General features: G+C 40.3%; 3 protein-coding genes across 4 annotated transcripts in view; 2 read left to right on the forward strand and 1 right to left on the reverse strand.

Annotated features, from left to right (window-relative positions):
* Window positions 1–8,574, forward strand: part of LOC140951987 (uncharacterized) — a 46,992-nt gene extending 38,418 nt beyond the window's left edge. Inside the window, exons 23-30 of one of the 2 annotated variants that reach the window (XM_073401373.1) lie at window positions 554–677; window positions 1,340–1,527; window positions 2,295–2,534; window positions 3,761–3,915; window positions 4,592–4,709; window positions 5,855–6,073; window positions 7,169–7,447; window positions 8,062–8,574. In XM_073401373.1, coding sequence (XP_073257474.1) covers window positions 554–677; window positions 1,340–1,527; window positions 2,295–2,534; window positions 3,761–3,915; window positions 4,592–4,709; window positions 5,855–6,073; window positions 7,169–7,447; window positions 8,062–8,400 — 1,662 coding nt within the window. In that variant the 3' untranslated portion in view covers window positions 8,401–8,574. Of the gene's footprint in view, window positions 1–553; window positions 678–1,339; window positions 1,528–2,294; window positions 2,535–3,760; window positions 3,916–4,591; window positions 4,710–5,854; window positions 6,074–7,168; window positions 7,448–8,061 lie in introns of those variants that run through there. The other variant, XM_073401374.1, reaches the window with a different exon arrangement.
* Window positions 8,575–9,957: 1,383 nt separating this feature from the next.
* On the reverse strand, window positions 9,958–16,544 carry LOC140951992 (ribonucleases P/MRP protein subunit POP1-like). The gene is made up of 6 exons (XM_073401383.1): window positions 16,216–16,544; window positions 15,601–15,849; window positions 15,356–15,443; window positions 13,875–14,672; window positions 12,057–12,350; window positions 9,958–11,471 (listed from the first exon to the last, which is right to left on the reverse strand). Exons 1-6 carry the CDS (start codon window positions 16,537–16,539, stop codon window positions 10,258–10,260), a joined length of 2,967 nt encoding a protein of 988 aa, XP_073257484.1. The 5' UTR covers window positions 16,540–16,544; the 3' UTR covers window positions 9,958–10,257.
* Window positions 12,335–16,574, forward strand: part of LOC140952008 (small ribosomal subunit protein eS7-like) — a 149,688-nt gene continuing 145,448 nt past the window's right edge. The window contains exon 1 of the mRNA XM_073401405.1: window positions 12,335–12,338. The gene's annotated coding sequence lies outside the window, so the exon portion shown is untranslated. The remainder of the gene's footprint in view (window positions 12,339–16,574) is intronic.

Below are 16,574 nucleotides of genomic sequence, written 5' to 3' on the forward strand. Positions count from 1 at the left end.
CCTTTTTGAGATCCTGGATACTCCCCTGTTCTATTAAGTATAGGAAATCAGCTAAAATATCATGTAACCAGAATTGTTCATGGCTTTGGTACTAATTATTGCTAGATCTATGTTGATCAGATATAAATCATGGTTTGTTCATACTAAATCAACCTCAGAAAGAAATCAGTATTATTGTTAGTGAGTCAGCTTACCCACGAAATAATAAGATTCCACCCCCTTCTTAATAGAGAAACTTACATGATGCCCCCCCCCCCCCCCTCTGGTTTTGCAGCCTCCCCTCCTGATAATTATTGCACAGTTCTTAATCACGAGTATGACCATAGACCGAAGTGGAAAACGCGGAGCTTTAATTGGAAATGAAGTCAGGGCTGCTGATACCCAAATCAGATAAGAGAATTTTTTTTCAGTTATGATCAGGGTATGGTTGTGATCAATGCTGAAATCATGGCTGTCAATAGCCAATCAGTCTGTTTTAGACTTAATTAACGAGAGATTTTCATTCACTTACTACCGCGCGACTTACGCGTCACTTGCTCTTTTGTTTTCACAGAATTTCATTTATATCATGATTGATGTGCCCCGCACAAGCAAATATCAACTCATATTCCATTACAATTACATTTCATATTTACCCGTGACGGCTATGGTCAAATTTATTCCAACCCTAGACTCTGGTAAGTATTGTCTGCCCTTCGTAACTTTTCATCTACAATACCATTTCGATAATATCTGCAGCTCACTGCTATTCGTGCTGTTGCTGCTGTTGTTGTTTTTCATTATCAGGTTTGCTTACTTTTCTTTCCAATTTAGCAACATTTGTAACAAGTTTCTCTGAAACAAAAACACGGCAAAATTTGCACAAGAAGCTTTGGGCCCGTATAGGCTCAGCAAGCGTCAAAAGAGGCCAGCCCTTTTGATGTAGAACTAAAAACGTCAACACTCAAAATGTCTGCTTTTATGTGTTCGTGCCAAGAGAACTTATTCGCCTGTTGATTTTGTTTCGTCCCACTGTAGATCTCGGGACCTTCTAACTTAAGAGATTTGATGTTTTGTCTTGTTTACTTAGAACTTGTGAGACTGACCTGCCTCAATTAGTATAGTTACCTGCAAGTCAGTCGGATTGATTGTAAATAGTTTGTTATATATAATAAATAAACTTGAAACTTAAAACTTGTTGGAAAGAAAAGGTGGGTGTGAGCATAAAAATGTCCGCCTCTTTTGATCTTCATTGGGGCAGCAAAATATACAAGCCAAAAAGGTAAAAAAGACCTCAAGTCTATCTCTCAGAATTGCACAGTTTTAAAATTTAATCGATTGCAATGCTTTTAATTGTCAGCTTCCTTTCCTGATGGCCCTGCAAGGGAGCAAACCCTTGATGTCCAGTTTCGATCAACGTCCTCGTGGATTTTTGCTGTTCCCAAGATTCTTCTGGTCAGAGATTACAGGTGGGAGCCGAGGCGAGTTATGCTGAGTCAGGGAAAATGGAAACTAACAATGGCTGTTACTGCTTCGGACCTCTTTGTGGTATGAACTTGTTTGTTTCCTCAGTTGTTTCAACAAATGATTTAGCACTTAAGTCATTTATTAAGAAAAAAGTGAACAATCATATACAGAACGCGTAGGTCTACATTTTTGTCGGCCACAGTGTTAAAGACTGTAGAGTATTGAAGAACAAAGGGTTATTACGTTCTTTCCGCACTCCCTCCCTCCCTGGAACCTTTCTTCAATTGTATCCACTATGTTTTCAGACGCTCACACAGTGGCCCAGGCATGACTGTTAAACTGTACTAGGCTAAATATGTTGTAGGTAAATCACATTCTAATTATAGACCAAAATTTCCTACTTGTCTCTGAATAATTAGCGCTAACGAGAGAAATAGGCTGAATACTGGCTTGACCTGAAAACGGATTTTACCCACAACATACGCATGCGTAGAATTTTTTTTTTCTCTGATGCCGGTTTCTATTTAATTTGTTTGTAAATTTAGGCAGTTGTTATGTATTTATTTTACAATCATTTTTCAAACCAAATTTCCTTCTGTTCAAAGTTACCCTCAGCTGCTACGGCTTGTTATTTTTAGCGTTATGTTATGTCATGTCAGGGTGTCAGCCCAGTCCGTGGATTTTCCTCAGTCTTCTTTCTTGTTAACCACACAGCGGTTTTTTGTATGATGAGTTCAGTTGACCTTGATCCTTTAATCATCTACTTTTTTTTACCTCTGAATACTATACTTGGCCTCCTCTCCTCGATTCGCCTCCAATGTTCACACATCGACGACTTCTATTACCAGGACTATCTGGTTTTACTACCAGAGGAATACTACAGTCCGCGGAACCTCGCGCTTAAAGTAACCAAACCTTGTAAACTAAGCAGAGATGAAAGGTACTGTGTTCACTACACTTACCCCACCCTCAAAAAGGAAGGAATTGTCACCATCCAGGCGGAGGATAGCTCTGTTGTTGGTGGAATAAGAAGAAGTGAGCGTGTTGGTGATGTTCCGTTTCAAGGGCGTCTTCTGAGCGGTTCACGAGTAAGTTGATTAATAGTGAGAAAAATAATCAGCTGCATATTAATGTAGCCTGCGTCGCCCACTCTAACTCCCTGATAGAGTTCTGTATCTTCTCCAAGTCCGGCTGCAACACAGGCTATATTGACGCAGAAAACTAAGTCGTCTGGTCATATTACGGGCCGAGGCTAGATATCCCAAAAACCTGCAAACATTTCCAACCAAACCACACAGTAATTTTTGGGGAGTTATTATAACTCCAAAAATGGAGTAAAAATTTTAGGTACAGGAGAACCCTTTTTATGGGCTTACTTTAAGTCCTAATTTAACTCCAAATTTGGGGTCATTTCAGTTTACTCCTGAAAAGAGTTCTTTTTACTCCCAGTCTGGAGAATTAGTCTGGAGATAACATAACTCTGAGAATGGGGTTATTTTTACTCCTTACATGGGTTGTTTTTACTCTTTTTGGAGTTAATTTAACTGTGAAAGTGGAGTAAAAATTTTAGGTACAGGATAAGTCCTTTTTGGGGTTATTTTAACTCCTCAATATCTGGGGTCATTTTAACTCCTGAAAAAGAGTTCTTTAAACCCCTTTTTGGAGTTAAAATAACTCCCCAAAAATGACTCCAGTAGAGGAGTTATTATAACTCCTTGAAAATTACTGTGCAGAAAATATAAACCTCTAGTTGCTCGTTTTGCTTTCTTATGCGCTTTCTGACCCTGGCAGAGAGACATGATCATGAACTGAGGTTGCCTTACGTGGCGTCCACATAGAAGCACATGTACAGTGGTATAGCCGCTACGCATTGCGATTGGTAATTAAAAGTCAGGTACTGACTTGCTCGCCCGCTTTTTACCGCGCTTATATTTGATTTGAGCTCCGATTGGTTTATTTGATTGCGTGCTTCTTTTCTGATTGGTCAGAAAATAAAACTCATTGGGTTTGGTTTGTGATACTCAGTCGGCCATTTTAGCTTGGTTTGTTTGTTTCCCCACGTTTGCGAGGAAATTTTCCGCCGTTTTTTTTTTAATAGAATACCCCCGCGTGATTGGATTGAAATTTCAAAGAAACAGTTCTCTAGACTAACTTCACGTGGTCTGAACTAGGTAAACAAACACTTTTATTGAAAAAAACTCTATCACTTGAGAAGGGCGGCGAGGCGCTAAAAGCTGCTGAAACATGAGCTTATTTTGGTACAAAAACTCTATCGTTTTATCTATGAGTAATTGAATCTGTTTGTTATACTTAGAATGTGATGTCCGTACGACTTCCGTCCACCGTGCGAGGCCAGTTTGTGTTGCTGGCCAGCTACTTTTACAATTCCGATCATAAGAGGCGACTGAGCGTGGTTGTTAGAACCGGCGACGAGATTTTTAGAGCTCAAATGACTATTTTGTCGTGCAGGTAAGGCAGAACAATAAGTAGCCGTTTCTGTATATAAGGTTCAGCACAAGTTAAGTCTTTAGAAAGTTACCTTCTATCTTGAGCCTCAAACTACAGTCATTTAACAAATTGACGCAATTTTCGATGTGCCTGTCCTCTTATTAGTAAGTAAGTAAGAAACTTTATTTAATCAGGGTAGCACATTCCGTAGCGAGGCTGGTATCCATAGGGGCCCTGAGAAATAAACATATCTGTAAATTTAAAAAACAGTTCCTAAGTTATGAACACGATTCGAATAAACAATAATACTCTAAAAGATCTAACTAAGTTTATATAATAAGTTGGCGCTCCTGAGACAAGAAATTAAAATCATAAGATAAAATACCTTATCAACCCTGAATTAAACATAATTCGGTAAAACATCGAAATTTGGCAAATGACCGCGTCTTGCATAAATTATTTTAGGTGTCTGTACTCTTATTGATCATTCATTTCCCATTTACTAAAATCTTTCGGAAACTTCCATGGAAAGATCCATTGAGTGAAGAACGTGTTCCACTTGACACAAGTTCCATTCGCTTATGCTCTCGTCACCAAAGATGATGGCACAGATATCGCCGTGAAAAGCCAGAAACTGGTGATTCCTTGTGAAAACCCGTAAATGAAACATGCTGTAATCTTTGGTTTTCGTTTTAAGGTATCGTTTTGGCTGTCGGCAAGTAGCCATTGACTCAAACCATGGTGCTTACGTGTTCACCGCAAAACCAGACGAAATAACTACAGTCAGTTTAACATCGAATTTCATGGTCGCTTTGGTGAGTCGAAGTAGTGTATCAGATGCATGCAGGTACTGCATGAGACACACCCTCGTTTCCCTCGCTCTCGCTCCGCACACTGCTCTTGCTCGCGTTCCGTTTTCTCGTGTGAGTAGTATAGGGCGTACCGGATACTCCTTTTTTCGCGCAGGAATCTCATTAACTTGCACAGGAATACATTAAGGCCGATCACGTGAATAAAATGAGGTGGATTCTCATTGTTTTCCATTTGCGTATTTTGAATTCAATAGAAACAATAGACTCACATAACCTTGACCGGGTTAACTTGTTTGTTATTTTTCCTTCACCACCACCACCACCACCTTTCCACTGTTTTCCCCCAACTACCACCACCACTACGTCGACGCTGCATCGATACCACATCGACCCTTCGTGGAACTTACATCGATACCGCAACAACGCTACATCAATACCACATCGACCCTACATCTATGGAGATCCAGGAGGGTGTTATCCGTCGAGGCCCCCAGCATGTGGATAGGGAGGAGAGAAAAATAGAAATGTGGCGGTGATGGTCGTGGAGGAGGGAAAACAAATAAAAAAGAAGTGATGAGGAGGGGCGAAAACAATAAAAATGAGGAGAAGGGCGGAAAGCAATAGAAATGAAAAGGTAAGAGGGAGGAAGAGGGAGAAAAATAGAATTGTGGTTGTGGTGGTGGTGGTGGTGGTGGAGTCAAAGGAAAGATAATGAGAATCCACCACCTTTTTTAATACGGTCAACACAAAAGGCTATCACATGATTGATGTTAATGTCATTCCTGCGCAAGAAAGGCCTAACCGGTGCGCTCTATACTACTCATGTGCCTGCGATTTTGAAGTAGTGAATGGAAATGCCCGTCTTTGCATTAATAAGCCATTTTTTCTTGGGTAAAGCCTTTGACTCAGGCGTTGAGCTACTTGATACTAAATAGGCGCAACCTTTTGGCAAGTGTAATATCCCTTGATGGAGTTGCGGATGGAAGAAGAGCAAAATTTAAAATGCAGTCGTTGGGTTAGCAAACATAAGAGACATTGTCTCATAACCCAAATCAAAGGGGTTTGGAAAAGGATTGTTTTGTTAAGGGAAAGAACGAAATATAAAAAAAGTTGGTTTAAATGAACGGTTCATGATCGATCTATTTCAGGACTTTATCTCTGCTATTCCATTGTCCATGTGGAACGAGAAGCTTTTAATCCCAGCTGAACAGTGTGTTGATAATGGCTTCTCTTGTATTCAAACATCTTATCCTGATCCATCTGATGCCACGAAAATTGAAGTTGAAGATCGTTCCACTGGTGGCGATATAGCACCGTACTACATAATGGATCGCAGGGCGAGATTAAAGCATGTTAAAGTTGGCAAGGTATGAAAAAACCCGGCTTTAAATTGGCATTCAACTTTACTTTTCCGAAAACTATTTTCGATACTTTCCAGCATCATCTGATAAGGAGAAGTCCTTTTTCTTTTTGTTGCTCTTTTGTTTTTATTGTCGTAACCTTTTTGTTTGCCCGCATTCATCCCAATGACTTTCCACAAACGCCTGTTTGGTTGATCACTCAGCTCAGAAGTACGAACTCGTGGCAAGCTCGGCCACTTTTTGTGGTTCATGTAAAACGAGTCCTGTAGATCAAATCAGTGATGTCGAGTGTATCCTTTGCTTGGTGCTTGGCGAAAATGAGTTTTATTTGCATGAGAATAAAGAATCATTTTCATATCAATGGCTTTGCACTTTGCCTCGCTTAATAAGTAAACAAAAGCTCTGCGGCACGTGTATGAGACTGGCTGTTGGGAATATTTCTTTTACGCGCTTCATCACTACGACATGAAATTCCTCATGTAAGGTTTTCTTTCCTTTTTTTGTTACCTGATCTTGGAAACGGTTCTTAAGAAGTCAGTTTCAGGATACTCTCTAAACATTTGACAGACTGAGCGATAATCGCGCATGACGCAGGCTGACCAATCCATTCGTTAAGAGAACTGATTGCACTATTGGGCCTATCAGCCAGATCAGTCTGTTCCTAAATAGTACGCATAGCAGTGATGGATTCTTAGCGATAACTCGGGAAAATCTTATTTCATTTTCTAAGTAAATTGATTGGTCCCGCTGACCAGTTCTGACTTTTGGTTAGCGCCTTAGAGTTCATAATAGATACAAGACTTCACGGAAACGTCATTATAAAGTAAATTTGCGTTCTTTCAATAGCTACAGAGAAACTCGTGCAGTGGGACATAAGCTCGCGGCTTAAATCTCGATGACGACTGATTTTTTTTATGTGCCACCTTTATGACATTAGGAATACAACGCCTTTAAGATCCACCAACGATCTTGTCCCTTGTCTTCAACTATATTGCAACCATTGAGTTCATTATCTGATAAAACCGAACTTAGGCTTTAATAACAAGACACCGCACCTGACTCTAGCTAACACGTGCCTCTTTTTCTTCCTTTTATTCTTAGAAAACCGTTTTTATCCATGGAACAGCTCGTTCCGGGCGCTATTACGTCATCGTGCATTTCTACCAGCCGAATTTCCTCACATTCCCTGGAAAAGTTATTATTAGTGGACAGAACGCTGCTACAACCCTGTTTACATTCCGCCATTGTCCACACGTGTCTGGGTGTCGGGTCATAGGCACGTCACAGTACAGAGAGGGTATAAGCGAATCAATCTACATTGGAAGGCAAAATAATATTATCCTCAGTATAACCATTCCAGAGGACAAGGGACTCTGGATTGTAAGTGATAAGGAAATACGAATTAATTTTGCTTTATGACGTTAGCAGCGGGAAAGCTCGTCACGAAACAACAATCCGTTTAAAGAAAAGAAAGGTGTGTCTTTCTTAGGCAATATAGAAAGCGCTAGCCTTATTTTATGGCTCAGTTCTGGCGTGCTCATCGTACAAGGCATTTGTCACGTTTTTTGTTTCCACGGTGGTGCATATGTCATTGGGGTCGGCAGGCGGATGGGTCAAATGTAATCAGTGATTACATTTGAGACAAATGTTACTTATGCATTACAGTATTATGGCATGGAACTATTACCGTCTTTTTGAATCACGAAATCAGTGCTTTCATTTAAGACAAATGTTACTTACGTTAAAATTATCCTCGCCATTTTAGGGTATTTAGAAAAAAATTTGGAATGATATAGTTTCTTCAGTGTTCAGCCACGAGCATGAATTGAGAAGGAAAGACTGAATACCAGATATATAATGAATTAAGGGTGAATCTTGAAAATTGCCTCAGAAAAGTTGATTTTAGGAAGTGACGCACTCTATGTTTTGTCTTATATTTCCGATACAACCACTACCCAAAGTTCTGCGAATCATTTTTGTCCTTTGTGTTCTAGGATTACGTGATGTTGGTTCCACTGTCATCTTTTTCTCCATCACTGCTGGAAATTAAACCCATCGATGTTAACAGAGACTTCATCCAAGACTGTGGCCAAAACGATTTCTATTTAAAAGAATCTTCTTCAAAATTCTGTCTCACCTCCACCTTCACAATCACGTCAAAATTCAACAATGGCGCTTTACCGTGCCAGTGCGATAGACTGGGCTCTTCTAAAACTGGCTGTCTCGCATTTGGAGGACAATGCAGTTGTCGGCCGAACGTGATTGGTCGAGCATGTGACAGATGTAAAAGTGGTTATAGCGGGTTTCCTCTTTGTCGGAAACCAATCACTTAACCATTACATAGGACTTTTGACTGTAGCCAATAACCATCGTACCTGCCTAACGTAAAATACATTTGTATATGGGACGCCGCATTTTTACGCCGTAATGTTTATAAATTTGTGTCATTTAAACGTAATTTTATTGCTATACATACTTAATGAACATTAAAGCGCTCTTACCAAAGACAGAGTTGTGAGTGTATTTTTAGTATAGCACCTCGTCAGGTTCCTTTAGCGACTACAGAAGTAGAAAAAGAGAAAGTGTTCACCAGAAATATGCTCCCCGAGGGAAGGCCTTCCATCTATTCAAATCAATAGCCTACGTTCGATATACTAAAATTCTAACATGACCCCGAGGCTTTAGGGTCAAAATTATTAACTTTAATTATTAGTCCTGCTGCTTTTTTTACTACGTACTATTGTAAGATTTTTTTTTTAATCTTGAAATAATTTATAGCTGCACATAGGTTTATACTCAGCTTATGTATTCTTTGCAGTACAAATAAAGTATTTATTATTATTATGAACGGCAAATTTTTCAAGACTCCACTGTCTCGCAATTCCCTAAAGAGACCTGAGCATAAAGAAAACCAAACCAAACATAGAAAAATGACCAGAAAGCCTCGGAGTCATGTTAGAATTTTAATGTATCGAACGTGGCCTATTAAATGTGCCTAAATTGTAATTAACCCAAGGTTAACCTCTAGACACCTAGGGGATCAGTGGTTGAGCCCCAGGCAGGCAGGCCCGTGCGGGGCGGCCGCTGGGTCTGCAGGGGCTTACAGGTGATTGCATAACTCAGTGTTGCGGATCTTAGCGCGGCATTCAGCCATGAAGTACGCGCCTCGTAGCGGATCATTGCGATTCACGACTTGAGATATTTTCTTGTTTCTGTTCCCACTCCCCCCACCCTTGGATATGTAAGTATGGGTTGTGGTAAGTATATCACTGAGCTTTTTCAGTGTGAGACGGTGCTGGGTGGTTGGCGCTCGCTTGGCTGCCATGGTTACCTCGGAGGTGATGCTGCCGTTTGCGCAATTAGGTTGGACACCTCATGTTTAATACACAACCGTATACTCTTCGTAGATAACTATTTGTGACTGTATATGTTTGGCAAATTTTTGAGAAAAGTGGGGAAATCAGAGTAAGGGACAGTTGTGCAAGGAAAAAAGTTGAATACGGGGCTTAGCACAGAAGTACAGTGACTAGAGTCAAACACTCTTTTAAAAACGGTTAGCTTTCAACAATATAATGATCAATGTCATATTAACTGCCTTAAAATTAACCGATGTCGGTTGTTAGCCCTTGATGGTGTGGTGGATACGGAGGTGGATTATACATCAAATGGCCCGGGGCTGGGCTGGATTCCCAGGAACTCATTCCGTGTTCTTAAACGAAGCTTTTTACACTCTTTATCCATCGGTTGCGTGATCTACCTTATTATCACAACCGGCTCCATCTAAGCTTCTCCGCCGAGAATGAAATTCTCTTTCTTTCATGTTGTGTAGCGACATACAACAAAAATCGAGTGGGCAGTTGGTTGATATAACAAAGATTTCAACTTTACTTTTAATGTTGAAGATTATGCTGTTACCACTACATTAGAACCTTGACTAACGAAAATAATCACTACGTTCCCCTTCAATGTCTTTTCGACAAGCCATTCCTTACATTCTGTCTCTAGATTTCATTCAAAATCCGACCACTTTTATCTTTTCCGTTTTAAATATGAAAAACCCATTTCACACGGAACACCTAATGTTATACCATCTATTTCGTGAAATGATTACAAGACATAAAAAGGTGAAAAACAAAAACGCAATGATTTGACTTTGAAAAGTGGTAATGATCCGAGTGGGACATTGAGGATCACAAAATGGTCAAATAAGCAAATCTGTACTGCTGTATGGAAGGGCCTCGTACCAACACGATGCACTCTTTCGTTGAACATGTAGATAACAGTTTTACAAGACCCGGAAGAACACAAAATGCCACACCGAACCCACATCCGCGAGAAAGCGAGTAATGACCCGAGGAAACAAATCCCAGAGTTTCCCTCGTACAAGAATTTCTCAAAGATTTTTCAGCTAAGTGACCCTTTGGACCTTTGTGCAGAGGTTCTAAGGGTCCAGCAAAATTCTTGCATTTTTGAAGTTTTGAAATGTCCTCCGATGAAGGAATCACCACGAAGGAGTTTGTTACCGGCACACTCCGCTTGACCATTTGCAACTGTACGCATACAAGAGAGTTCAAATCACTAACGACAATAGAAGATAACTTGGATTCGTCCAAAGGCTTGGAAGGATTATTTGTCGCCTTACTTTGTTTTGCATCTGCCATTCGCTTCTGTTTATGTCGTAAAGCGTAGCATCGTAGAGCAGATAACTTAGTGCGAGATCGTAAAACGTAGAAAGGTTGCACAGTCTTGCCAGTTGTTTGATTAGAGTTATTTTCAATGCCAGTGGTTTTGGCGGAATCACAAGTGATTCTAGTCTGTGCATCTTTAGACAGGGATGATTTGACCAAAGACTGGTCACTAGAAACACCTTGAGAAGAGTCACTGGACGTCATATCAGTTTCAGGGTTAACAATAGAATCGTCAGTCAAACTGCTAGATAACTGAAGAGTCTGGACAACAGAGACGTCCATCTGAGCAGAATCACTAACAGACGGATCAATTCTAGTGGAATCGCTTTTCTTATTACTCAGCTCCCCTGCAATAGTAGATGGTTTGTTCAAAGAATGCCAATCTTTGACAAGCTCTCTCCATGGTGGACTGAACGGAGATTTTACACCTAACCTCTCATAGTTCGGCCTCTTTGAAGGCGGATATCGCTTATATTGGGCTTCACCATCATCTTTTAACTTGATGTTGTACGCTTCCCCGGCTGGTGTGTCCGGAAAGTCATTTGGGAAAAATGGTACTCCAAGCTCAAGGGCTGAAGTTTGACTCTCTTGCAGTCCCCCAGTTCTAGCACCACGGTAAACAAGAGCCATCCAAAAAGCCATGGCCCATCCGGAAGGGAGAATTATGTCCCATCCACTGCCGTATCCATTGTTAATAAGGGTGCCTCTGTCATTATCTAAAACATTAAAAAAAGAAGCACGTTCCTTTAGCCTATTGTTACAATCTTTTTCTTTTTGCAGTTGAAATATATTGTAATGAATATCTTTAAGTAAAATAACGAAAATCTAAAGTCTGTATGTTCACATAAGTTAACTGGGACTCATTCAATCAGATATCACTGGCCTTTGCCGCGAGTTTATTGAAACGGCAAGAAAAATTAATTGACCGAACACAAATTTTCGCATCATCGTCACACACGCACCGGCTTTTCACTGACTCTGATGGAGACTGTGGTACGCTTTACACATCTTGAAGACTGCATTTCTGTCGCCAAGGTGGGCATCATTACTTATGTATGAAACCATTAAAAATTTCATTAGAAAATTAGGCGGAGCAATGATACCTGAATTTACAATGTGGTGGTTTACTACGTATTAGAACCCCTTACGAGTTTCTGGTATTAGAGAACTTGGCATTCTACTACCAAGAAAAAATGGCCTTAAATCAAATCAATATATAAATGTTATTTCTAACACATAGAAAATCCTTTTCGCAAAGGAAACAAAAGTTTTTGAAACTGAATTAATTTGAATTCACTCACCAGAGCAGCCAGGTCGCTGTATAAGAAGCAAAGGAATATGCGAAATCTCATTCTCGCTTAACTTCAGTCGGGAGCCTGGTACTAGCAGCTCAGACCTCTTTCGATTTAATTCCTGCTCCGGTATTTTACTTTCCTTGACCTCAAGACGAACTGACGCGTCCCAAATAGGCGAGTTCGCGACATCATTTGGCCAGTGGGATAGTATTTGCTCAAATGGTGCCGGTTTCGTCTTTTCTAAGGTATTAACAGTTTCGTCTAAAGTGAAATCTGTTTCATCACCAGAGTCTGAATTGTCTGCAACAGAAATAGAGGTATTAAAGGGCAATTGTCTGTTCAAAGAGTACTTACTTAAGTTTTAGAATAGCCCCTTCATCAGTCATGGCAAATATTACAGGCAAAATCAAACAGGGCATTTACCGAAATCAATCGTTTAAGGACAATACAGGCGCGTATCTTTGTGTACATCATATTAAAAATGCGAGAACTTTTAAAAATTTATTTGAAATCGACGTTGATACCGTTGGGGCCCATTTCCCTTTCGTAAACAGTCGTTGCCACCATTAGTAACCAAGCCTTTACTCATGATAGATGTAATATATTCCCTGAATTAAGTTACAAAAAGGCAAAAAATACGATTTCGAATAGTGTTAGAAAGAACGACGTTGGAGTTCAAGTTGAATTTACGTTAAAAATTATGGAAAGGGCTACGTTATTGATGTGACAGTTAAGAAAGACAGTTTGTTAGTGTATTTACTTAAATTTTGGCAGGTCGGTGTGGTAGTGTAGTGGTAAGGGAGAGAGAGTAGGCTGTTTTAGCAACAGGACGGGAACGTCAGTTGGCGACAGGGAAAGCGCACGGAAAGGACTAAACACGACTTCCGGTGCTCAAATTGCCGCTCTGCCATTGGTCAAGCCAGTTGTTTGATTTGCGCGCGCCGTTGTCAACTGACGTTCCCGTTCTGTTGCTAAATCAGCCTATTACAATACGAGGATTCTGGGTTCAAGGCCGAGTTTGACCCTAGGATGTGATCTTCTTTCTTTTTCATAGAATCACTCTCAATAACAGGTCAAAAATAGCAGTGACCGTTTACGAAAGGGACAACTGCACCGCTGGGGGCAAATGTTGGGGCGTTGTCTGATCGCTGTCCCACCCTTCATCTGCCCATGTCCCAGATGAAGATGTGATAGTAAAAAAATGGTAGGGCAAGGAATTAAAGGAGAAGTGTTCACCCTGACGATGCCGTTGATCGGTGAACCTCAGTTTTCAACTTTTAATTTCAATTATAGCGGTTTAAAAAAGGCAGCCTCATTCGAATATATTTTTTATATATTTCCCATTGTCTAATGTTTACAGGTTGGTTCTCTGAGCCAGGGCCTTAACTGACAGAGTCACTTTCCAGTCAGTTTAGGGAGTCTGGTGTAACGGGGGCCAAACAGGAGCGGAGAAGGAATAGTCTCTTTCTCCTTTTTGCCTTCTCCCACAATAATTGTAAGAAGCAACGCAACGATGCTGATCAGGAAAAACAAGAAGGCCTACAAAAGATCTTACTTATTAGAAAAAGTTTATAATAAACGTACATGTAAAGAGCGAGTGAATGTCTGAAAGTAAAATGCAGCATCTAAAATAATCTTTTAGCCTGTCCACTGATGTTCATTTTTTTTGTCGACGAATTTTGCAAACACGAGAGAAAAAAAAGAACAGAAAGAAATGTCTAACTTCTCATTTACCCACTCCACCTTCGTTAGCTAGTGGTCAATAAATCCCCTAGGCTTGTGAGATCAGTGAAGGGGATAGTAAACTTTTGAGTATCGTCTTACCAGAATGGATTCCTTCAGCCACACTTCTAATGCTAATCTTCTTTACGGGAAGATTCAGGCGTGGATCCAGCACAGTAAGACCAAGGACACACCCTGGGGGTAGTACTGAGGGTGAGCTGGCTTGCTTTAGTCTGCTCCATAGTTCATTTTGAGATGACAATTTGGTTGAACTCCCTTGCAGCCTTTGCCACCATTTTAAAGAAATGTTGAGATTCTTGTCGTTGAAAAGGGCTCCTGAATCTTGATTGACAATTTTTTCTGGAGGTGTTTTTTTACTTGAATCAAAAGCTGGTGTAATTGCGGATGTGAAAACGGCATGTGATTGTGGTCCTGTCAGACGAAAACAAAGCAAATCAAATCGACGTGAGACAACCTTTATCTCGCAGTGTTCAATACCATTCAACAGCTGAATATTATCACCGTTGGGTTGGTCTGAGTTAACATTAGAGTTCATCTTGGCAGCTCCAGGAAATTTGGAATCCGTTTCAACCACACAACTCCCTACATATGAGCAAGCTTCAGTTATGGAATCAAATACTGAGTTAAAACTTGCAGGATGAGACCAAATCCACAGTTGAGAATTGTCACAGTGACTATCAAAAGTGTTTTCATTGACGGTTCCTTCCTCTATTTCCAATTGTGATGTGTCTACGTTGGCTTCAGTATCTGAGCTTTTTCTTTGCCTCCAGAGAAAAGAAACAGGGCCAATTGCTCCTTGGGGGTATTGATCAAACTTGTATAGTACAGCATTCCCTTGGCGTGTTCCATTTAAATAGTATTTAGCAGCAAAAGTTAGTCCTAAGAGACAAAAAATAACGCAGCATAATACATAGATGAAACTTCATATTATGTTTGAGATACTGGAGAAAGATTTAACAAAAGAATCATTGCAGTTCAGTAGTAAGAGTGTATGTACACAACTTACGCAGCTGTGAAAAGAAAGCCTGAAAAAATCATGCTTGAAAGGGATTCAGACTCATGAGATATGTGATACTGGTGCAGTGCTCTTACCACAAACATATCACGTTAGCTGGGAGCTACATGTAGTGACTTTGAAATTTTCTAACAATAATTATATCCACAGAAGATGAATGATGCTAACTACTTCAACTGCATGAAAAAGATTTAACATATGAAAGATAACTGTACTGCAGTGAGTTCACTATGCTTGTACAAAAGACACAGTAACAAGTTTGTGAATGAGCTCCCTATGGGTCAGTGACTCTTCAGTGTCTTGATCTGCTTGACAATTTTAACTACATTAATTTTGTGCTACACAAGATAGTTTTAACTTCTGAGTCTGCAGAATGAAGTTATTAAGAGTGACCCTTCTAAATAGCAGCTTTAAAGCAATAAAGGGCTGAAAAAACTAAGCATTTTTTTAACTCCTTATGTTTTCATTCATGGTTCATTTTTTGCAGATAAAGAATCACCTTTAAAGTTTTGTTGAGAAATTGAGTGCAGTTATAATTTAAAGATACCTGCTTCTTGGTTTGTTAAATGACCCATGGCTTGAATAATCTGGCTCTTAGCACCACAAACTTCAATACATCCATAATATGAAATGTCCTACCAGTAAAGAAACACAAAATTAATATCATTCTGACATTCAGTGGCATGCAAATGAGGAAGAACTTTGTGTCCTCATGTAAAAAATGCTCCTGTATCACTAAGGCCAGAAGATGCACATTAAGCATACTTTTTGTAATTACGCTTACAGCTGTACCTGTAACATACAGTTGTTCTTTACAGCCCTATATGCTGCTCTAAATCCTTTATCATTTGGATGATCCGCCAGCCTGTAGCCCCATGCATCAATCATTTTCATTCTCTTGGCATGCCAAATATGGGTCTCAAGCCAGACATGCTCACGCTGTCGGCGAGTGTACTCTTCCATCAAGTTTTTGGGTTTTCGACGATAGCGCCTGCTTTTCTTCTTTGGAACTTCAGAAGTCTTGTGATCTTGTTTATTCATCTAAAGGAAGAAGAAAGCCCCCGACTGTTAGTCCGGTCAGGAGTGGACTGAACCTGGACTTACTGCTTCAAGGTCTAGTAACCAGCCAATTCAGCACATCAGGCAGTGAATTAAATGATAATAATGAATGTAAATGTCACCTTACATATTGGACGTTCCACTTCTGGAATCTCCCCCTCAATCTCCCCCCTTTCAATTTACAATAGGCACCGACAAAAAATCGAGGGTTTCAATTCCAGCCATCTTTAGGGGGAGGGGGTAATGCTTGGGAGTTGATAATGGTACATCCCAATTTACTAGCGCCCATTCCCACACACACCACGTGCCATTTTTTGCCTTAATTTTCATTATGAATTCATTTTTAACCTCAAAGGAAGCTCTTTGGCGTAGCCGAGATGGTATTCGCTTGATATTATGACTCATTGCTCGTCTCCTCATGTGTTTGGGAAGTGTTTGAAACAAACGCTTGCCGCTCAAACTGTCAGCTTCTTTAATGGCCTCCACCATGCTGTTGATTTCCAGGGCGCGAGCCTCGGCGAATTCGGCGGCGTTAATTCCTCTTGACGCTTGAGAGATGATAGCAGGTGTAGAGGACGAAGAAGATGTAAAACCAAGAATCCCTCCCCTTTTCCTTTTCCGACTTCTTTTTTCTTTCACTCCGGACGCTCCAGCTTCACTCGTGGACGCCATCTTGATCCCTGAAGGTGCGTGCATCCTTTCCAGCG

Source organism: Porites lutea, chromosome 11 (assembly GCF_958299795.1).
Source record: "Porites lutea chromosome 11, jaPorLute2.1, whole genome shotgun sequence".
Lineage (NCBI taxonomy): Eukaryota > Metazoa > Cnidaria > Anthozoa > Scleractinia > Poritidae > Porites > Porites lutea.

Bases quoted from the DNA above. Each gene is read 5' to 3' on its own strand.
- LOC140951992 (XM_073401383.1), bottom strand. From the start codon at position 16,539: ATGGCGTCCACGAGTGAAGCTGGAGCGTCCGGAGTGAAAGAAAAAAGA. The intron at 14,673-15,355 runs GTATCTTTAAAT...TTTGTCTCTTAG, and splicing joins TTTAACAAACCAAGAAGCAG to GACTAACTTTTGCTGCTAAA. The intron at 12,351-13,874 runs GTAAGACGATAC...TTTCTGTTGCAG, and splicing joins GGCTGAAGGAATCCATTCTG to ACAATTCAGACTCTGGTGAT.